This window comes from Berghia stephanieae, chromosome 12 (assembly GCF_034508935.2).
Source record: "Berghia stephanieae isolate SIO BIC M18660-M18661 chromosome 12, UCSD_Bste_1.3, whole genome shotgun sequence".
NCBI lineage: Eukaryota > Metazoa > Mollusca > Gastropoda > Nudibranchia > Aeolidiidae > Berghia > Berghia stephanieae.
This window is the reverse complement of record NC_088371.1, coordinates 32,761,713-32,780,037: the sequence shown is the minus strand read 5'-3', so window position 1 is coordinate 32,780,037 and position 18,325 is coordinate 32,761,713. Positions and strand designations below refer to the sequence as shown.

The 18,325-nt window shown below is 35.6% G+C and overlaps 1 protein-coding gene across 1 annotated transcript in view; it reads right to left on the bottom strand.

Moving 5' to 3' along the window:
- Nucleotides 1–18,075, bottom strand: part of LOC144957860 (uncharacterized) — a 57,532-nt gene extending 39,457 nt beyond the window's left edge. Inside the window, exons 1-11 of the mRNA XM_078889342.1 lie at nt 18,025–18,075; nt 16,063–16,125; nt 12,528–12,602; nt 9,940–10,047; nt 9,291–9,335; nt 6,805–6,892; nt 5,067–5,096; nt 2,274–2,419; nt 1,681–1,918; nt 916–1,146; nt 509–587 (exon numbers count right to left, since the gene is read on the bottom strand). Of these exons, the coding sequence (XP_078745468.1) occupies nt 509–587; nt 916–1,146; nt 1,681–1,918; nt 2,274–2,419; nt 5,067–5,096; nt 6,805–6,892; nt 9,291–9,335; nt 9,940–10,047; nt 12,528–12,602; nt 16,063–16,120 (1,098 nt within the window). The 5' untranslated portion in view covers nt 16,121–16,125; nt 18,025–18,075. The remainder of the gene's footprint in view (nt 1–508; nt 588–915; nt 1,147–1,680; nt 1,919–2,273; nt 2,420–5,066; nt 5,097–6,804; nt 6,893–9,290; nt 9,336–9,939; nt 10,048–12,527; nt 12,603–16,062; nt 16,126–18,024) is intronic.
- Nucleotides 18,076–18,325: the final 250 nt, after the last annotated feature.

Here is an 18,325-nt window from a genome sequence, read left to right as displayed (position 1 = left end):
CCGGCTAGGGTATCCGGCCAGGGCCAGGACAAAACCAAGCAACCTCATCCCAAGACAAAGACATAAAACAAATTGGACAAACGATATAGGGGGAAAGAAGACACAGAAAGTGCCTTCTCCCTGCCCTCTATGGGAGAAGCAAGTACTCTACCAACTGAGCCACCAGGACCTCACCAAGTAATGATAACCAACATCTTTAAATCAGAGGTAATTTCTATGGAGCAATAGAGAGAATTAGCAGAAAAACAACCAGAATAAAATTTTAAAAATTCGCTCCATGCCCCTATTCCCTGATTTGATTCAACCCCCCCCCCCCCCCCCCCCCCCCCCCCCCCCCCACCGATTCGTGTTTTAGTGATTTTCTTCGAATGCAAGAATTTCATTGTATGCCTAGTCGTTCGGTTAAGATGGCCGTAATTTTGTTTGTAATTTCGAACATAAGAGGCAACATGAACATTTGTTCAACCTGTGGTTTTGAATATATGATAATAAACATAGAATAACTTACAATGGCACCCCTGCCTTTCAGTTTACGTCCAGAGGCTGACACAATCCTCCCCTGTCTACGGGCTGGTGGCCTACGATTTCTGAAAAATATTTGAAACAACAATAATGAGTTTTGCTGACAGAACCAAAAATAAATTTTATAAACAAAACAAAAAAGAAACATCTGTAAAATATGAAAAAAAAAAATTAATAAAACTAAAAGTCACCAAACTGTTACCTTATGAAGAAAATGCTAATCTTTGAAATTCCAAAAAAAAAAGGCCCAAAAGATTATAAAATAAAATGACATCCAGAGAGAGAGAGAGAGAGAGAGAGAGAGAGAGAGAGAGAGAGAGAGAGAGAGAGAGAGAGAGAGAGAGAGAGAGGGGGGGGGGGGGTGAAAATAAAGTCAACAACACACAATCTTACCTATCAAAGGCATCAACCTTCTCCTCATCCTTTCCACTCTCCTTCTCTCCATCTTTATCATCCTTCTTATCATTTTTCTCTTTTTCTGCCGCCTCCTCCTCCTCGGCCTTCTTTCCTCGGTACAGGAAGTTCTGAAAGGGGACGTCTGGGATTTCATCAGGCCTTATGTCGGCAAACATTGACGGCTCTTTGGCCTCCCCCTCCTCCTCCTCTTCTCCCTCCTCTTTTTCTCTAAAATAAAAAAATACAACCCACATGAATACATGCAATAAACCAATAACACATCGAATCGTATACGTGTCTATTCCAAAAGGCCTTTGTGATGTTCGCCAAAGGTATATTTCAATACTAAGTAATTAGGAAAAGCTAAGGAAAAAAATTCACTTTCATCGGATTCTCTAAATTAAATAATACTCCAATAATAAGTTCTGTTGAAAAATTAAGGAAAGAATTCGTAATTCATCAGTTTCTATCCATTGAATAAGGTCGAATAAACCAAAATATCTGACGATCTAGCTCCAATAGAATAGCAGAAATAGTTTCTTAACTCTTTCAGCGCCATTGGCCGCACTGTGCAGCCAGAGCGGAATGAGACCTGGAAATGAGCTCTATAAAAATTGACTGAAACTCTTCGTAATTCGTAGCGGAAAAATCCAAAGAATCGAAATGAATAGTAAACAGCAAGCTGACTTGCAAATTCTTACACGATTTATAAAAAGTTTGTTCAAAATTGAAGTCTGTTAAAGTAGGTAGAAAAAGACTCACTTATCATTATTTCCCTTGTCATTCTTCTCAGCTTCTCCATTTTCTTCCTCCTCCTCATCTTCTTCTTCATCTTCATCTGACGACTGAGCTGCTTTCTTTTCCTTCTTCTTTTTCTTGGACTCTTTCTTGTGCTTCTTTTTGTGGTGCTTCTTTTTCTTCTTCTTCTTCTTTTTCTTTCCTCCTGCCTCAGAGTCGGAATCTGACGCTGATTCGACCTCGGCTTTAGATTTCTTTTTGGCTGTTAAATTGAAATAAATAAATCAATCAATCAATAAATAAATAAATTTACAAACAAGATTCTGATATCAGAATATGAACATCCAATAAGTCATAGATAGGATAGTATGTCATAAATGCAATTATTTTTTTTTTAAAAAGAAACGAAGAAGCCTGCTGAACAAATTACAAATACCTAAGTCATTTATTTTCATTGCTTAACTTTTTTAAAAGTTAGTGATAATTTTTTTTAAACAAACAAAATAAAAACACCCAAAACAACTCCATTTTTTTTTTTTAAAGTAGGTTTTTCTTTAAGGAGGCTCAGAAGCATATTATATTTACCAAAATAGTTCCAACAATAACATCAACCTTACATTTACTCTTCAGTTGTAAAACCAGCTCTCCACAGTTGGTAATTTTGACATCTGAGGTCGGCCGACACTTGGAATCGATGTCCAAATTCTCGATGGTTCTCACAATGTCTTGGCCACTCAGCACATGGCCAAAAACCACGTGTTTTCTAATGGACAAAATGTAGTCGTCATCAAATTAGATTTATCACTCTTTATGTATACGTACCATTTTATCGTTATTATATTATTATTAATAAAGATTTTTTTTTTTAAAGGCCAAAAGATGCCAAATGATTATCAAACAAAACAAAAAAAACACCTGAAAATGAACATCTCACCCAAACAGAACTTTTGTTTTTGTTTGTATTTTGTTTTTAAGGGTTTTACGGCGCTTGCAACACATTAAGGTCATATCAGAGCCAGTAAAAAGGAAGTAAAATGGGAAAGTAAAAAGTTCTAGAAATACACTTAAAGCATCAAATAGGAAACAGTTGTAGATTCCAAGAGCACACCATCAAAGTACTTAGTTTGCAATCACCTAAAAGTCTCATCCAGACACAAGCACAGGTCCCCACTAAGAGGAATACACTCAAATGTTTACAAATCATATATAATATGTATACAAAACATAATACGGTGCATAACAGAGATGATTTACAAGGAAAAAAATATCATCTCCCAAATCTAACTACACATTTGACTGTTTCCCTCTCAGCCAGGGCCAGGATAAAACCAAGTAATCTCATTCCAAGACCAAGACAGAATGCAAGTTGGAAAACAGATATAGGGGGATAGAAGACACAGTAAGTACCTCCCTGCCCACTATGGGAGGTCGGGAACCCCACCCAGTTAATAAAGATTATTACATAAAGAGCGTAATAAGGTGCAGCATGGGACAGCAGTATACGGTCTGTACTTTCAACGTTGTGCAACCTTAGGCAAATCACCTCACCACAGCTCATTATGCAGAACTGATCTGAAGTTGACATCTGGGTTATTCTTCCAATCTTCCCTTGGAATAAAACCTAAAGACACATTTTGTTTTGTTTGTTTGTTTGTTGCTTTAGGTCTCTTCCAACACAATTGAGGTTATATGAGAGACCGCTGAAACAAAAAAACAAGCAATCTAACAAAAATAGTACAAATGTAAATCAAAATCATAACCTAAAGATATCATAAGCTAAATTATAAATAACCAAGAACAAACAGCAGAAGATTTACAGAAAAAAAAATATCCCTGTCAAAAATACAGTCACAAACCAAAGAAGCAGGATAGGCTAGTAAGAGAAGAAGAAACGACATCACTATCGGATCGTACACCCATGCGAACATCATAGGTATATGATTCAAAGGTGATGCTCCCATCCAACCACCCGCACACATTTTGTCTACCTATTTATATCGCTATTTAAAATGTGTTGAAAAACTTATTTGGCACCGAGTCCAAACATTGGTGAGGTCGCTTAAGAGAACTGTAAGCAGAACTGATTGGATATAAAAATCTACCACAGCAAATAAGAACCTTAAATATCTCCAAAAGTCTGATCAAATTCCACTTTGACCAAATTTACACCCCAAAAATCTTGATGCAACAGTTGTGACAGGGAGTTATTTTTGTATCAATCGAAACAACAAGACAAATATATTCAGTTTTTCAATCAATCACATTAATACCATCATTTATTTCTAAAGCACCCAATCCAGAAATAAATCAGCTCTAAGTTCAATTCCATTTATCTAGAGAACCAGTTAACAAACTGTGACTAGTATAATTTATCTACACAACTAGTACAAGGGCTCAAAAAGAGTGGAGATGCTTGCTGGCTTTTTATTCGCCTTTTTTTGATGATCCGTTTACACACCGACTGACACAAACGGAGTGGAAGCAACCTTCAGTCGTCAAATCACCAAGTTGAGCTTTACTCACTGATGGAAACAAAATTAGCGTTACCCAGGTCTCTTGTTATTGTTTTTAGCAAGTCATCTTTATGAATAGTTCTCATTAAATTCTATTAATCAGATGAAACGCTCAAGATTACAAATAAATTAATGTGTTGGTGAGTTATAGATAGAACAAGGTTGACATCACTCAGGTATTTGTTATTGTTTTTAGCCAACCATATTTATGAGTAGTTCTTACACAACTTTTTGATGCATCGTCAACGCTAGAGAGACGACTCCGTGATGACCCCACTCTGGCATTAGTAAATAAAATTTGCCGTCATCAAAAAGACGTCTGAAAAGTGATTCCACGTCAATTCGTTGTCCACTCTCATTGAGCCCTAAAACTCTCACAATTATTATAATAAAACATATTTTAAAAATCAACCACCCCCCCCCCCCACTCACACAAATATAATACAACATATTACGACTAGCACAACAATAAGAAAATAAAACCATGGAGATAATTTAGTCTTCATGAGTTTTCCTGATTTGAAAACTTAAGCTGATCCAAAATCAAAGAGAATGAGTCCACACAAAAAAAAAAAAGATTAAAAATAAAAACAACAGCAGTAGAGTACACTGTCATACCCTGAAAAATTATATATTAAAAGTTTTTGGCCAGAAAACTCATCCTTTAAATATTGATCAATTAAAATGACCCTTGTAAAAAATTTTTTAAAAATCAAACCTCGGACTCATCCGTTTTTTTTTTTTTTCCATAATACGGCAGAATAAAACAAAGTCCAGTTTTCTGGTAACAAATATGTTTCACCATCAGTTTTGATTTCAAATATACAGGAGTAAAAACATATCTTCATCATTATAGTTAATTTGACAAGTCAAAAAAAAAAACAAAAAAAAACTTACCCATCTAGATGGGGAGTTGTCTTTGTTGTTCTGTGGGGAAGAAAAATGTTTTTAAAATATTAAACTGTTAGAAGGTGAGGAATAGAGAGATTTCCAAGAACAAAAATAGTAATACATTATACAGATGACAAAGAAATCTGAATGTCTTAGCACCTATTCTCTTTTCTATCTACACTAATGACTGTGTTAGTACATCTGAGAATTTCACCCTCATTAAATATGCAGACGACACAGCCATCGTTGCCAGTATAAGATCTAATTCAGACTTAGTCAACTACAAACAGGAAATTGAAAATGTATCTGTATGGTGCGACAACCATTTTCTTCAACTAAACGTCACCAAAACAAAAGAAAGGATTTATGATTTTCGGAAAAAGGAACAAATTGTCAGTAATAATGCAGTAAATATTAAAGACAAAAATGTAGAGATTGTGCAGAAATATAAATACCTGGGTGTCATATTTGATGAAAAGTTAAATTGGGGCGAACATACAAGGAAAGTCATAAATAATTGTTATAAGAGAATGCACCATCTGCGACAATTAAATAGCTTTAACATAGAAAAGAAATTACTGTCAATACTTTTCGAATCAACAGTTTTAAGTATGATAAGTTTCTGCCTCCCTGCACGGGGCGATAACCTTAGGAAATGTGATGTCATTAAAATTAATAGAGTCCTCAAACTTGGAAAGAAAATTACGGTAGACTCAAAAAGATATGAACTTGAAACCATGTTAAATACCCTTTGTAATAAGAAATTGAATAAAATAATGAGATGAAAATGATACTCTGTACCCTCAAATCAAATGGAACAATAGTCTTCTACACTTAAAAGCAAACAAAGAACGCTATAACAAATCTTTCTTACCCGCTTCAATTAGGAATTATCAAATGTCATTTATTTAGTTATGTAGTTCTAATGCTTTTCATTTATTATTAATATCATTATTTCTGACATCTTTAATTAATGAGGGAGAACGTAAATATAAGAGCGAGTGTGAGAATGAATGATCTGAATGTTTTCTACGGCACAAAATCCCAACTAACTTTGATACATCGTTATTGTTTTTGTTGTATAGTCATCTATCCTGCTAAATATCTTATCTTTTACCTTGAGCCATTTAAAACACAATGTAATTTCCTGTTTTGGATTAATAAAGTTCATCTTATCTTATCTTATGTGAGAGGTTATTTACATGTCAGAGGATTTCAAAATAAATTTGAAATTGTAACTATCATTTACTATGTTCGTTAGAAGCATATGTGCTATCAATAAGAATATTTCTCAAAATCTGATGAGGTGCGTATGAGAGAAAAGCAGAAAAAAAAAATACAAGAAAAAAATCATCCTGCCCTGACCCGGAATCAAACCTCGTCCAATGATTACCGCTCAGATAAAAAGTTTTTCAGTCATATTTAAAAAATGTTTCAATTCAATTTCGATGGTAAATCTCAAGAAAGCAAAGGATTCCAATCAATATTTAATGCTATATGTACAAGCGCGAATGACTGAGTGGTTAAGGCATTGCACTCTTAATCAGAAGGTCCTGGATTTAAGTCCTGCTTCAGGCACTTCTGTTTTTTCTCTCTGCCAAGATTATTAATCCCAATTTGCTCACTGTGGGCAACATGGGCCATTCCCGTTGACATCAGATGTTTGATGGGTTATGCCTAGGCAACGGCATCTAACAATGCCAGGCTGAAGGGAGAGTAATTTTAATATATCTTCATTACTTACATGAAGAACTGACTGCCATTGGTATCCTTGCCTCTATTAGCCATAGACAAGAGAAACTCCTTGTCGTGTTTCATGGTCAGATTTTCATCTGCAATAGCAAAAGTCAATGGTTTGAAAAAAGTTTTATGATGGGTAAGATACATAAAAATAAATGAAAATTTTAAAAACAAATAAATAACTCAAAAAAAAATTTTTAATCTTAACTTGATATATTTTTTTTTCAAAGCCTCCCTCCCCAAAAAAAAGAAGAAAATTGGAATGCTCACAGCATGTGCTAGAACAATCAGGAACAATTTGGATGAACAGATCAAAATGGAAAGAAACTTGAATTTTTCCAGGAATAGAAAACATGTCAAAATTTAACTTTTTTTGTTTTTGCTTTTAAAGGGTTTTACAGCGCTTGCAACACATTTAGGTTATAGATAGTATGCAGATGACGTCACTCAAGCCTTTGTTATTGTTTTTGCCATCCGCGTTTGTGAGTTGTTCTCACTAAACTGTATTAACCAGACTATAAAAGTTCATGGTTACACAGAGTTTGTGTGTTGTCCGTTATACTTCCGGATGGCAATGTTGTGAACTCCTTGGCCAAGCGCATTCTATCTATATCAGCGCCAGTAAAAAGGAAGAAAATGGGATAGTAAAAAGTTCTAGAATTACAATTAAAGCACCCAAGAGAAAGAAAGACATAGGGGAACTGGGAACAAATAGGGATCAGATGTAGATTACAAGAGCACACCACAAATGTACTTAGTTTGAAATCACCTATAAGTCTCATCCGGACACAAGCACAAAATCCAACAAAGAGGAATACACTCAAATGCTTACATTATACATTCAAAATAACAAATATAATAATATATAACAGAGAGATGATTTACAAGGAAAAAAATATCATCTCCCAAAATAATAACTATGCATTTGACTGTTTCCCTACCAGCCAGGGCCAGAACAAAACCAAGTAATCTCATTCCAAGACATAGACAGAAAGCAAGTTGGAAAACAGATACAGGGGGATAGAAGACACAGTATGTACCCCCCTGCCCACTATGGGAGGTCAGGAACCCCACCCAGAAAATTTAACTTGGATCAATCAGTAATGAACAAAAAATGAATAGAACAGCTTCAAAAAAATAACAAAATACTAAGCACAAAACATTTTGGGTTAAAAACCCTTCTTCAGCTAATAACAAAAACAATAAAAACACCAATACGCCACTTACAATCAGACAGACAGAAGAGAGATATTTGGCACGTCTGGTCCACTAGTAATGGGATCTTGAAAAGATGGGGGGGGGGGGGGGGGGGGTCCTGAGAGCTCAGTTGGTAGAGCACTCACTTCACAGGCAAAGAGATCAAGATCAATCCCGGTCAAACCAGCTTTTTTTTTGTTTGATGTTTTTATTGTTTTTGCTAATAGCTGAAGAAATGTTTTGAGTCTGAAACATTCCATGTTAGATATATATATATTTTTTTTTAAAGATGTTCTATTCATTTTTGTTTATTAGTTTAAAGTTCACAGCTTCTAGCAGGTTAGTATTCACGTTGGATCAGATCGATCCACACCTATTCATGGACCAGCATGAGCTTGAACGATTAAAAAAAAAGGCCAAAAGATGCCAAATGATTATCAAACAAAACAAAAAAACACCTGTAAATGAACATCTCATCCAAACAGAACTTTTGTTTTTGTTTGTATTTTGTTTTTAAGGCGCTTGCAACACATTTAGGTCATATCAGCACGAGTAAAAAGGAAGAAAATGGGATAGTAGAAAGTTATAGAATTACAATTAAAGTACCCAAGAAAAAAGGGAGACAAAGGGGAATTAGTTCAAATAGGAAACGTGTAGATTCCAAGAGCACACTATCAATGTACTTAGTTTGAGATCACCTGAATGTCTCATCCTGACAAAAGCAAAGGTCCCAACTAAAAGGTACACACTCAAATGTTTACAAGCATATATAGGTAAAACAAAAATAATACAATGCATAACAGAGAGACGATTTACTAGAAAAAAAAAAAGAATTTCCCAAATCTCTGACTACACATTTGACCGTTTCCCTCCCAACTAGGGTATCCGGCCAGGACAAAACCAAATAATCTCATTCCAAGACAAAGACAGAAAGCATGTTGGAAAACAGATATAGGGGGATAGAAAATACAGTGAGTACCTCCCGGCCCACTATGGGAAATCAGGAACCCCACCTGGAAAACGAACTTTATAAATGAGCAAACAAAAACATCAGTGTTAACTCTCCCCTTTCTTTTGCAATGTATGGGTGGGACCTTTGTTGCATCAATCCCCATAATGTGATTTCTGTCTTGAGAGGGACTTCGAGTGGCCTTATTCTTCTTAGGAACAGGAAAAGCTGCTGAGGTGTAAAAAACCCCTGGAAAAATCCGTAAAAACTGGACATTTGTCACCCATGCGACTTCCTGTTTGAAAAATGAATTAACAAATAGATAAAAGAGACAACTGACTTACCAGGAAAAGTTCCTCCATAGATAGATTCTCCACCAGTTCCATCAACTAAAGGAGAGAAAAGAGGGGGGGGGGGGGATACTGAATTTCCTGTTTTACATTTTAACAGTAACCGTGTGATTAGTGAAAAGGTGTAATGACAATAAATTGGAAAAACAAAAAAGGATTTTCACCTTATGCTGATAGTTACACCAATCGTCCACATACAGATAAAATGTAAAATGTCCCCATAGTTTTAATCGTTTATTTAACCGAAGCATAAATTCAGCTTTAGCATTTATATTAACATTTTTAACCCACGAGCAGCAACATCTTTTACAACCAGCAATAGTTATTTTCTTTCTGATTATCATTATTATTATTGTAATAATAATTATTATATCATTATAATAATAATAATAATTATTATTATTACTATTATCATTATCATTCTTACAAGAATCATTCTTATCATTATCATCCTTTTTTTATTATACTATCAATATTATCATGGCTAATATTATTATTATTATTACTATTATCACTCTACTATTATCCTTATTATTATTATTATTATTATTATTATTACTATTATCACTCTTACTATTACCATTATTATTATTATTATTATTATTATTATTATCGTTATCATTATTATTATTATCATACTCACATTTGGTGAAGTCCCCACCCTGGATCATAAAATCCTTGACCACTCGATGGAACAGAGCCTCTCTGTAGTGTAGGGTGCTGCCAGTCTTCTCACTCACACCCATCTCACCTACAATGGAGTTTGTATTTTTTCAAAATAGAAATGGAGCAATGACTATCCCGCACAAATCTTTGGGCCTCTTTTTCGCTCACGAAGTGCCAGAATTCGCGTCAAAATATGGGACGAAGCCGTTCCGTATATGCTATTTTAAAAAAATTAAGTACGAAGCTGTTTATCAATGAATATGACTGAAAGTTGGCACACAGTTAGAAAAAAGGTCATTTTAGATTATGTCAAGCGACAAAACTTGTGCGATTACCAGAAGACCGTTAAAAATAGATTTTTACTCTTTGGAGTAAAATATTTCTAAAACTACCGGGCGTGGAGGTTTTGTCGCTGACAAGGTAATACATGAACATTTCTTCTTTTTGGGTGTAAAATTTCATATGAATATGACGAGTACTTTTCCCGTATTTTACAAAACACCATCCTAATTTGCTCTTCAAGTTTCAATCTTTTAATTCACTTAGTACGCAAGATACAACCAAAGGTAAAAAAAAAATGCCAAAAAAGCGTCCCATATTTTCGCGTTTTTTTCCTCTTTGCGGGTCACCCAAATAAATGACACCTTTATTTATTAATGGATTTTCAAATTTCAAAAACATTTTTACTCAGTGGAGATAGGGCTTTGATTTTAGACAAAAATTTTCCTCAAAAAGAGAAAAAAACATTTTTCATAGTCATTGCTAAGAAATGCATAGCTGCCAACTTTTCAAAATACAAAAACGTATTATTATAAGCAGTGCGGCGCGGACGCCGAATTCATGTCTTAAAATGGCATATTTATTAATGTACTTAAGTACTAGAATGGTCAGAACTGTAATACTAAGAGAAGCTTATCTTTATCATCATACTGGGTAGGCATAAGTGATGGGGAGGTGGTGACAGAAGCAGATTACTGAGGCTTGGGCTTAACAGCCTCCTTTGTGGCTGTCTTTGCCCTCTTCAGGAACTCTGAGCTTAACTCACTGTCATAGCATGAAGTGCTATTAGACTTGACAATGAGAAGTCCTGAAAGCATGTCTGTGCTCAGGCTGCCCTGAAGTCAGTCTTATTTTTCCTAACTTGACTGAAAATTCTCTCACACTCATAATTGCTGTGTGGGATTGTGAGAAGGCCAAGCGTGAAATATGACAGCTTTTTAAACTTCTTTTTCCCAAAAGAGTCTACAATCTTTGCCATTCTAAACCACTGCTCATCTGAGGACTGCACCAGGAAGTCTGAAGGAAAGTCCTCTACAGCATAAGCATTGAATTCAGACTCCAGTGAGTCAATGGCTGCATTGAAACTTTTCTCCCAAGATAATTTTTCTCAGATTTTCTTTTTCTTTTTTTTTTCTGGATTTTTTTTCTTTTTCTGGATTGGCCAAATCGAACTAAGTACGATTTTATCGTACTGGTTGGCAGCTATGGAAATGAAATTAAAGTACTTAATAAAACTCAGGGTTGCCAATTCAGGAGGCAAAAATTTATACAAACACATTGACTGACCCCTTTCTGAGTGCTGAACTCCAGTAAAATTACATTATGTACTAAATTTTTTTTCCGTTTAGTGGGTGAATGGAAAATATACTGAGGTTTCATAATACACTGAATTCCGTAAATATAAATACAGAAAATTGGCAAAATTGTTATTTATATAACAAGGACATTTGACTCTCTAACTGTGCAAATGCTATATGTGCTGTAATTTTTTATCCTTTATTAAAGCCCAACCCCTCTCCAGCTCTTGTGTCCAACAGATTTAACGCTGTCTCGTTATTTGGTAAGAAAAGTCACCTGATCAAAGCATACATGACAAGAGTTATTGCAGAAGCCGCCCTGTTCTTTTTTATTTTCCTCAAAATCACTTCTATCACTCATACACGTTCAAAGTTGAATGCCCTCGACATACTTTCTTTGTCCATGAAAACCAGAGCATGACAATAATGCATATAACAATAGTGACCGAACATGAACCACAAACACTAGACCAGACCTGCCTAGGACCACGAAAAATGAGTAGAAAAACAAATTTTGGCTCCAGCTACCAAATTGCATTCACCACTTTGACTCAATAAATCTTTTTGAAAAGGAAAGTTTAGTTTAGTGGAATCTATATTCAGGACTTTGGAGCATTTGTGGATCATGCTGAGAGGGCAAATTATTTATTTCGAAATATATTTAAAGTGAATTTTTCTTCTTTTTTTTCCCCTTGGAAACTATGAATTTTTGAAATTTCAAATAGGCAGCTTTGCAGTAGACATGTGTTTATTCTTACTATAAAATCTTGAGTTTCCTTTCAAGGGTAGAATATGCAGTTATTGACAAAAGGGATCAATTTGCCGGAAAGATAGACAAACAAATCCAGTTTGCCTAAAAGAGATGCTAAATTGAAACAAGTAACCACCACCATAAACTTAGATGACCTGGAAAACAAATAAGTAAAAACCAGGATAAGAAAGTCTATACACACACGTGAAGGATTTAAGTAAAACAAACTGATATTACCTGTACAAAGAGCCCGAAAGTTTTCACATGTCTTGGGACATTTATCCGAGTAGAGCTCAAATACAATCCGTCCCACTGAAAACATAAAAAGAAAAATTAATAAAGTAGATATAAAAAAAAGTAGTTTTCCAAGCCATAAGGCCTTGAAGTGGGAGCTTCTAGAGCATAAAAAGGACAATAGCAATTGCATGCTACCCTTTAGATTGGATGCTAGTCTATCGCAAGGTACTTTCCACCAGATCTAACAGACCCAGCTACCCAATCAATATTGAGTCCCAATAACTCGGTAGACAGACACAAAGGGACCAAGATCGATCCGAGATTTTTTCTGACCCCTTGTCAACCCGTCATCAGTGATTGGGTAGCTGGGTCTGTCATATCTACAGGAAAATACTTTGCAATAGACTAGTTTCCATCCAAAGGTTAGCAAACAATTGCTATTGTTCATTTCAAGTTATAGAAATCGGGATAAATTCCAGCTCCAAGGACCTTATGGCCCTGAAGGACTATTCTTTTACATTACACCAACTTTTAGCTGTCGTGTAGTTTTTAATGCTAACAATCTGGACTGCGTTAACAAATCCTGACCTGCCTACCTATTCAGTGCGACTATGTGGTCTAGTGGTAAGACTCGCTTTCAGATCAGAAGGTCCTGGGTTCGAGCCTCACTCGGCGCATAGTTGAGTCCTTGGAGAAGGCTCTTTACTCACATTTTCTCATCGTACTCAGATGTAAAATGAGTACCTGGCCATCAACAGCATTATCTCTGTCCGAAACAATTGTAACATTGCCAAACAGGCGTCATGTTCTGTCCTATATGTTAAATGTTACTGTAGGCCAGGGACCCCTTGTAAAGCGCTTTGAGCACATTTAGTGGATATTGCACTGTATAAAAGCTCAATTAAAAATTTAAAAAAAAAAATTAAAATCAGGGACATCAGAATTTCCATTCCAAAAGTCACGTCAATGGTGATGATATAGATACTGCTAGTTACCAGGAAAAATCCTGTAGAATGCCTTTAAGCAGGCTGTGTATAGTAAACTGCCAAGCAGGCTGTATAGTAAACTAAAAATGCACACATTTTCACCCAACAGTAAATAACAATATGTAAGTAAAATGAATGAGTAACGTTAGCCATATGACATCTAATTTTAAAAAACTATTTTTGTTATCGTGAATCCGGGACAGTTCCAGAAAAATAGGGACAGAAGGCACTTCTCGGAATGTGCATTTTACTTTGCAACACTATTAATCTGGAATTCTCTATCGTCTTCTCCTTAATCAGTGATAATAATAACAATTTGTCAAAAACCAGGAAAATGCATCTATGTTTTTAAGGGTTTTACAGCGCTTGCAACACACATTAAGGTTATAACGGTTATATCAGCGCCAGTAAAAAGGAAGAAAATGGGATCGTAAAAAGTTCTAGAATTACAATGAAAGCACCAAAGAAAAGGAAGACAAAGGGGAATTGGTTCAAATAGGGAACAGATGTAGATTCCAAGCGAGAGAGAGAGAGAGAGAGAGAGAGAGAGAGAGGGGGGGGCTCTCTTTTCTACTTAGAGGGAAGTTAAAATAACTATCTTTTTAAAAGGACCTATAACTGTACCACCACTCTTGACCTACTTACAAATAAAATCTAGACTCAATTACCCCTCTCCCCACACCCTTCCTTTTCACTTTTGACATCTGGCGCCAGTTTGTCTAGACTGATGTCATAAAAACGGGCGTGCCATCTAAATTCATGCAACTGAGTACATGTGTCAAAACCTGACACAAGACATGCAAGTGATTTTTTCACGGATCCACCATTTGACCTGATCTTTTATCAGAGGAAAATGTTTGACTCAGCAAAATAGCAGAAAATTTCTGAGAAAATCCGAAAATCCCAGAATTCTGCGGATCCACGGAAAAAGATTATCATGTCAGCCATAATATTTCAAAACCATGTTTTCATGTTTCACTGGTATCAGCATAACCATGACAAACTGTGACATTTAATTTGATTAATATTGTAACTTTTAATTTGATTTAAATTGTAACATTTGATTTTCTAAAATTCTCATGTCAAATATGTCTTATAAAGTGCCATTGAAAATATTAGGTGGAGATTGGTGCTCTGTAAATCAAATTGTCCTAGTAGAAAGTTGGTGTTCATGATGATGTTTTGTTTTTTTTTTTTGCTTTTTTATATATCGCAATATCCACTAAACATGCTCAAAGCGCTTTGCAAGGAGTCCTTGGTCAACAGCAACACCTAACATTTAAGATGAGAAATAACACCTGATAGATGAATATTATAAATTTCTTTTTTTGGACAGAGAGAACGCTATTAATGGCCAGATACTCATTTTACACCTGAGTATGGTGAGAGAATGTCAATAAAGAGTCTTTTCCAAGGACTCAACTATGCGCAGAGCGAGGCTCGAACCCAGGACCTTCTGATCCGAAAGCGAGTGTCATACGACATAGTCGCACAAGATGATGATAACCACCAAGATTATTTTTTGTTTGTTTGTTTGTTGCTTTATGTCTCTTCCAACACAATTGAGGTTATATGAGAGACCGCTGAAACAAAAAAACAAGCAATCTAACTAAAATAGTACAAATGTAAATCAAAATCATAACCTAAAGATATCATAAGCTAAATTATAAATAACCAAGAACAAACAGGCAGAAGATTTACAGGAAAAAAAAATATCCCCTGTCAAAAATACAATCACAAACCAAAGAAGCAGGATAGGCTAGTAAAGAGAAGAAGAAACGACATCACTATCGGATCGTACACCCATGCGAACATCATAGGTATATGATTCAAGGGTGATGCTCCCATCCAACCACCCGCCCACCAAGATTACGTATAAAATCCTTACATCATTACTATGCTGATTTACCTAAATTAACTTTAGGCAGAAACTTGTTAAAACAGTACTGTGTACTAGCTTGATTATAGCAGGCTCTCGGGAGAAACCAAAACACGTGATAGAATCCTAGCATGTCGAAATCTGATTCCATGGGAGGTAACGACTTATCATATAAATAAAATATTATGGTCACCCAGCTCCAGCGTGCCGTATTGCAGAATGTCCCAGAATTCTGCGTGCTAGAGAACTAGAATCCAGGGAGTACAGTACCTAAATTGTTGTATTCTGTCCCCATGAGAGTAAGGATTGTCGTTGAAAAATCACTAGGCCAACTTTATCAATCAACCACAGCATTTAACACTCTTTGTGCGGCTATGTGGTCTAGTAGTATGACACTCGCTTTCGGATCGGAAGGTCATGGGTTCGAGCCTCGCTCGGCGCATAGTTGAGTCCTTGGAGAAGGCTCTTTACTCTCACCGTACTCAGGTGTGAAATGAGTACCTGGCCGTTAACTTAAAATTTGTAATATCCCTAACAGGTATCATGTCCCGTCCTTCATGTTAAATGCTGCTGTTGGCCAGGGACCCCTTGTAAAGCGCGTTTAGTGGATATTGCTCTATATAAAAAAATTTCTCAAACAATCTGGGGTAATGATTAATTTGGATCTTACCCTGCTGATCTCCGATTGTGATGTCGAAGAAACATCTCGGTTTATGACCAATGGTCATGGTTGCTGAAAGGAAGAAACAAGATATAAATAAAATGATAACAATGGGGGCAGAGATGTCATGACGTTACACCTTTTACTCTTCCAGTTCCAAACTCCTTGGAAGTGTGTATGTAACAAGTCCTTCGTTGGACTCATAATGAATAGGTGTATCTTATTGAATCATAAGGTAGGCACTTTGATAACTCCAGTTCAGTGGCCGCCGATAGGCTCACTGTAAGGTGAAACTCGTTTTTTGGAACTTTATTTTTGGCCCTTTAATGTTTTGGTCACCATGGCGTTATTTGTGAACCTATGTGACTAATGTTGGTATCATTTTAAAGGGCACAAAACAAGCTTTCTAACGGTATATTTTATTCTTAATTCCTGATTGTATTTCTCAGAAAGCTATTGAAATAAAAATTTATCAAATTTTGACTTATAAGAACTTTTTAAATTATGGATACATTTTAATTATACTTCATACATCGATAGACAATCAATTGAAGAACATCTCTGCCAAATTTCATCAAAATTGATACACTCGCTCATTATTTTATTTTTTCCGCCATCAACCCCACTTTTTTTTAACAAAAACCTCATATTTTTTTCCATTTTCATTTATCCTTAATTTTGTCCATACTTTTCATACATGAAAATGATTTATATGAAAATAAAGCTTATTTTCTCACCTTTAAAATGATACCTAACACTTGCCATTTATTTTTTAATTGAAACAAAATTACTGAAAACAATAAGTGGGTCATGTTGACTGCAAAACTCAAAATTTCCCGATAGCCGCTAGATGCTGGTTTTGAGGCAGCAGTGAGATCACAGATTCTCTCTGTAAAATTGACAAAAAATGTCAACAGAAAAATATAAATAACTCTGGAACCGTAAGTCGTAGATAAACAAATAAGGTATCAAATTTTATGTTTTTTCAAGTCCCATCCCCCTGACTGGGTCAAATTAAGATATTTTGAGTTTGAAAATTTTATCAAAGTGCCTACATAAGGCATGTTTGGTAGCAGGATGTGTAGGCAGATTAAGGTTAAGGGACATAAAATATCTTTATTGATGACCAGCATATATTTAGACCAAAAAATAAGATACCATCACTCTGGAAACAGAAGATCAATTACACAAGGTATTATCCAGTACTCTGGGAGAGTGATTTTACACTTCCAATGAGAATGGACCCAGTTTTTTTTAACATCACACGTTTATTATTGCAAGTGATAAAAGACATGGCCAGAAATTTCTTCACGAATTGGCGGGTACTTTGCTACAGATAATGAATCAAATGGGATTAGCTTCCTAATGGTATGGACTAGTTTTTGATGAAAATTTTTCAATTTCTTCATGTTATATTCATATCACAATATTCTAACAAGTCTTGACTCAAGCCATAAGGCAAGGCACCAGCACCCTCAGGTCTCAAATATTTTTATTCAAAATAAATGAAGTAAGTTGAGAAATGCAAGAAGACAATAGAGAATAAAAACTTTTGCGGTGATGGGTGTTCAGAGTTCAGTTCAACAAATCAAAATAAAATCAACGAAAGACTTGCTTGTCAAGACAGATTCAGATGTTTTCATCATGAAAGAAAAATAAAATATACATAATATATAAGCAGAAATGAGCAAAGTGACCATTGTTTTCAAATGGTTGCCCTTATCGGTATCAGTAAGCAGAATCAGTGACTTTCTATTATTCTTCTGCCACAACGTCAGTTATTTTGGACACTTCGCGACAGTCACAGTACATTCACACCAGTCAGTGCAACTACCGAGTAACGTTGCATTCAATAAAACTAGACTCTTGCGATAACATGGCTATAATAATAAATAGTAATTTCCAACTTTCAAATTGAATTAAGAAACTAATTAATTGCAATCATCAAACTTATCGAGTAACTCAAATTACATTGTTTATGTAGGACCCACGGTCCTTGCACTTTTCGCAGTTGACGAGAAAGCAATGCCGCCAACGCCGGAAGTAGCAGAATTGAAGGAAGGGAAACCACTCCCACTGATGCAACGCTCACCCGCTGGCTTCTGTATCCAAGCAAAAATGCATCACAGCACAGGCTGTGATCACACCGACAACTCAATCGACTGTCAATATATTGATCAGAAATCATTACCTAGGCCTTCTCAATACGACACAGATCTTACCTCACCCATTTAACACACGTCCGGCGTCCACACAAAGATCTTTACTTGTC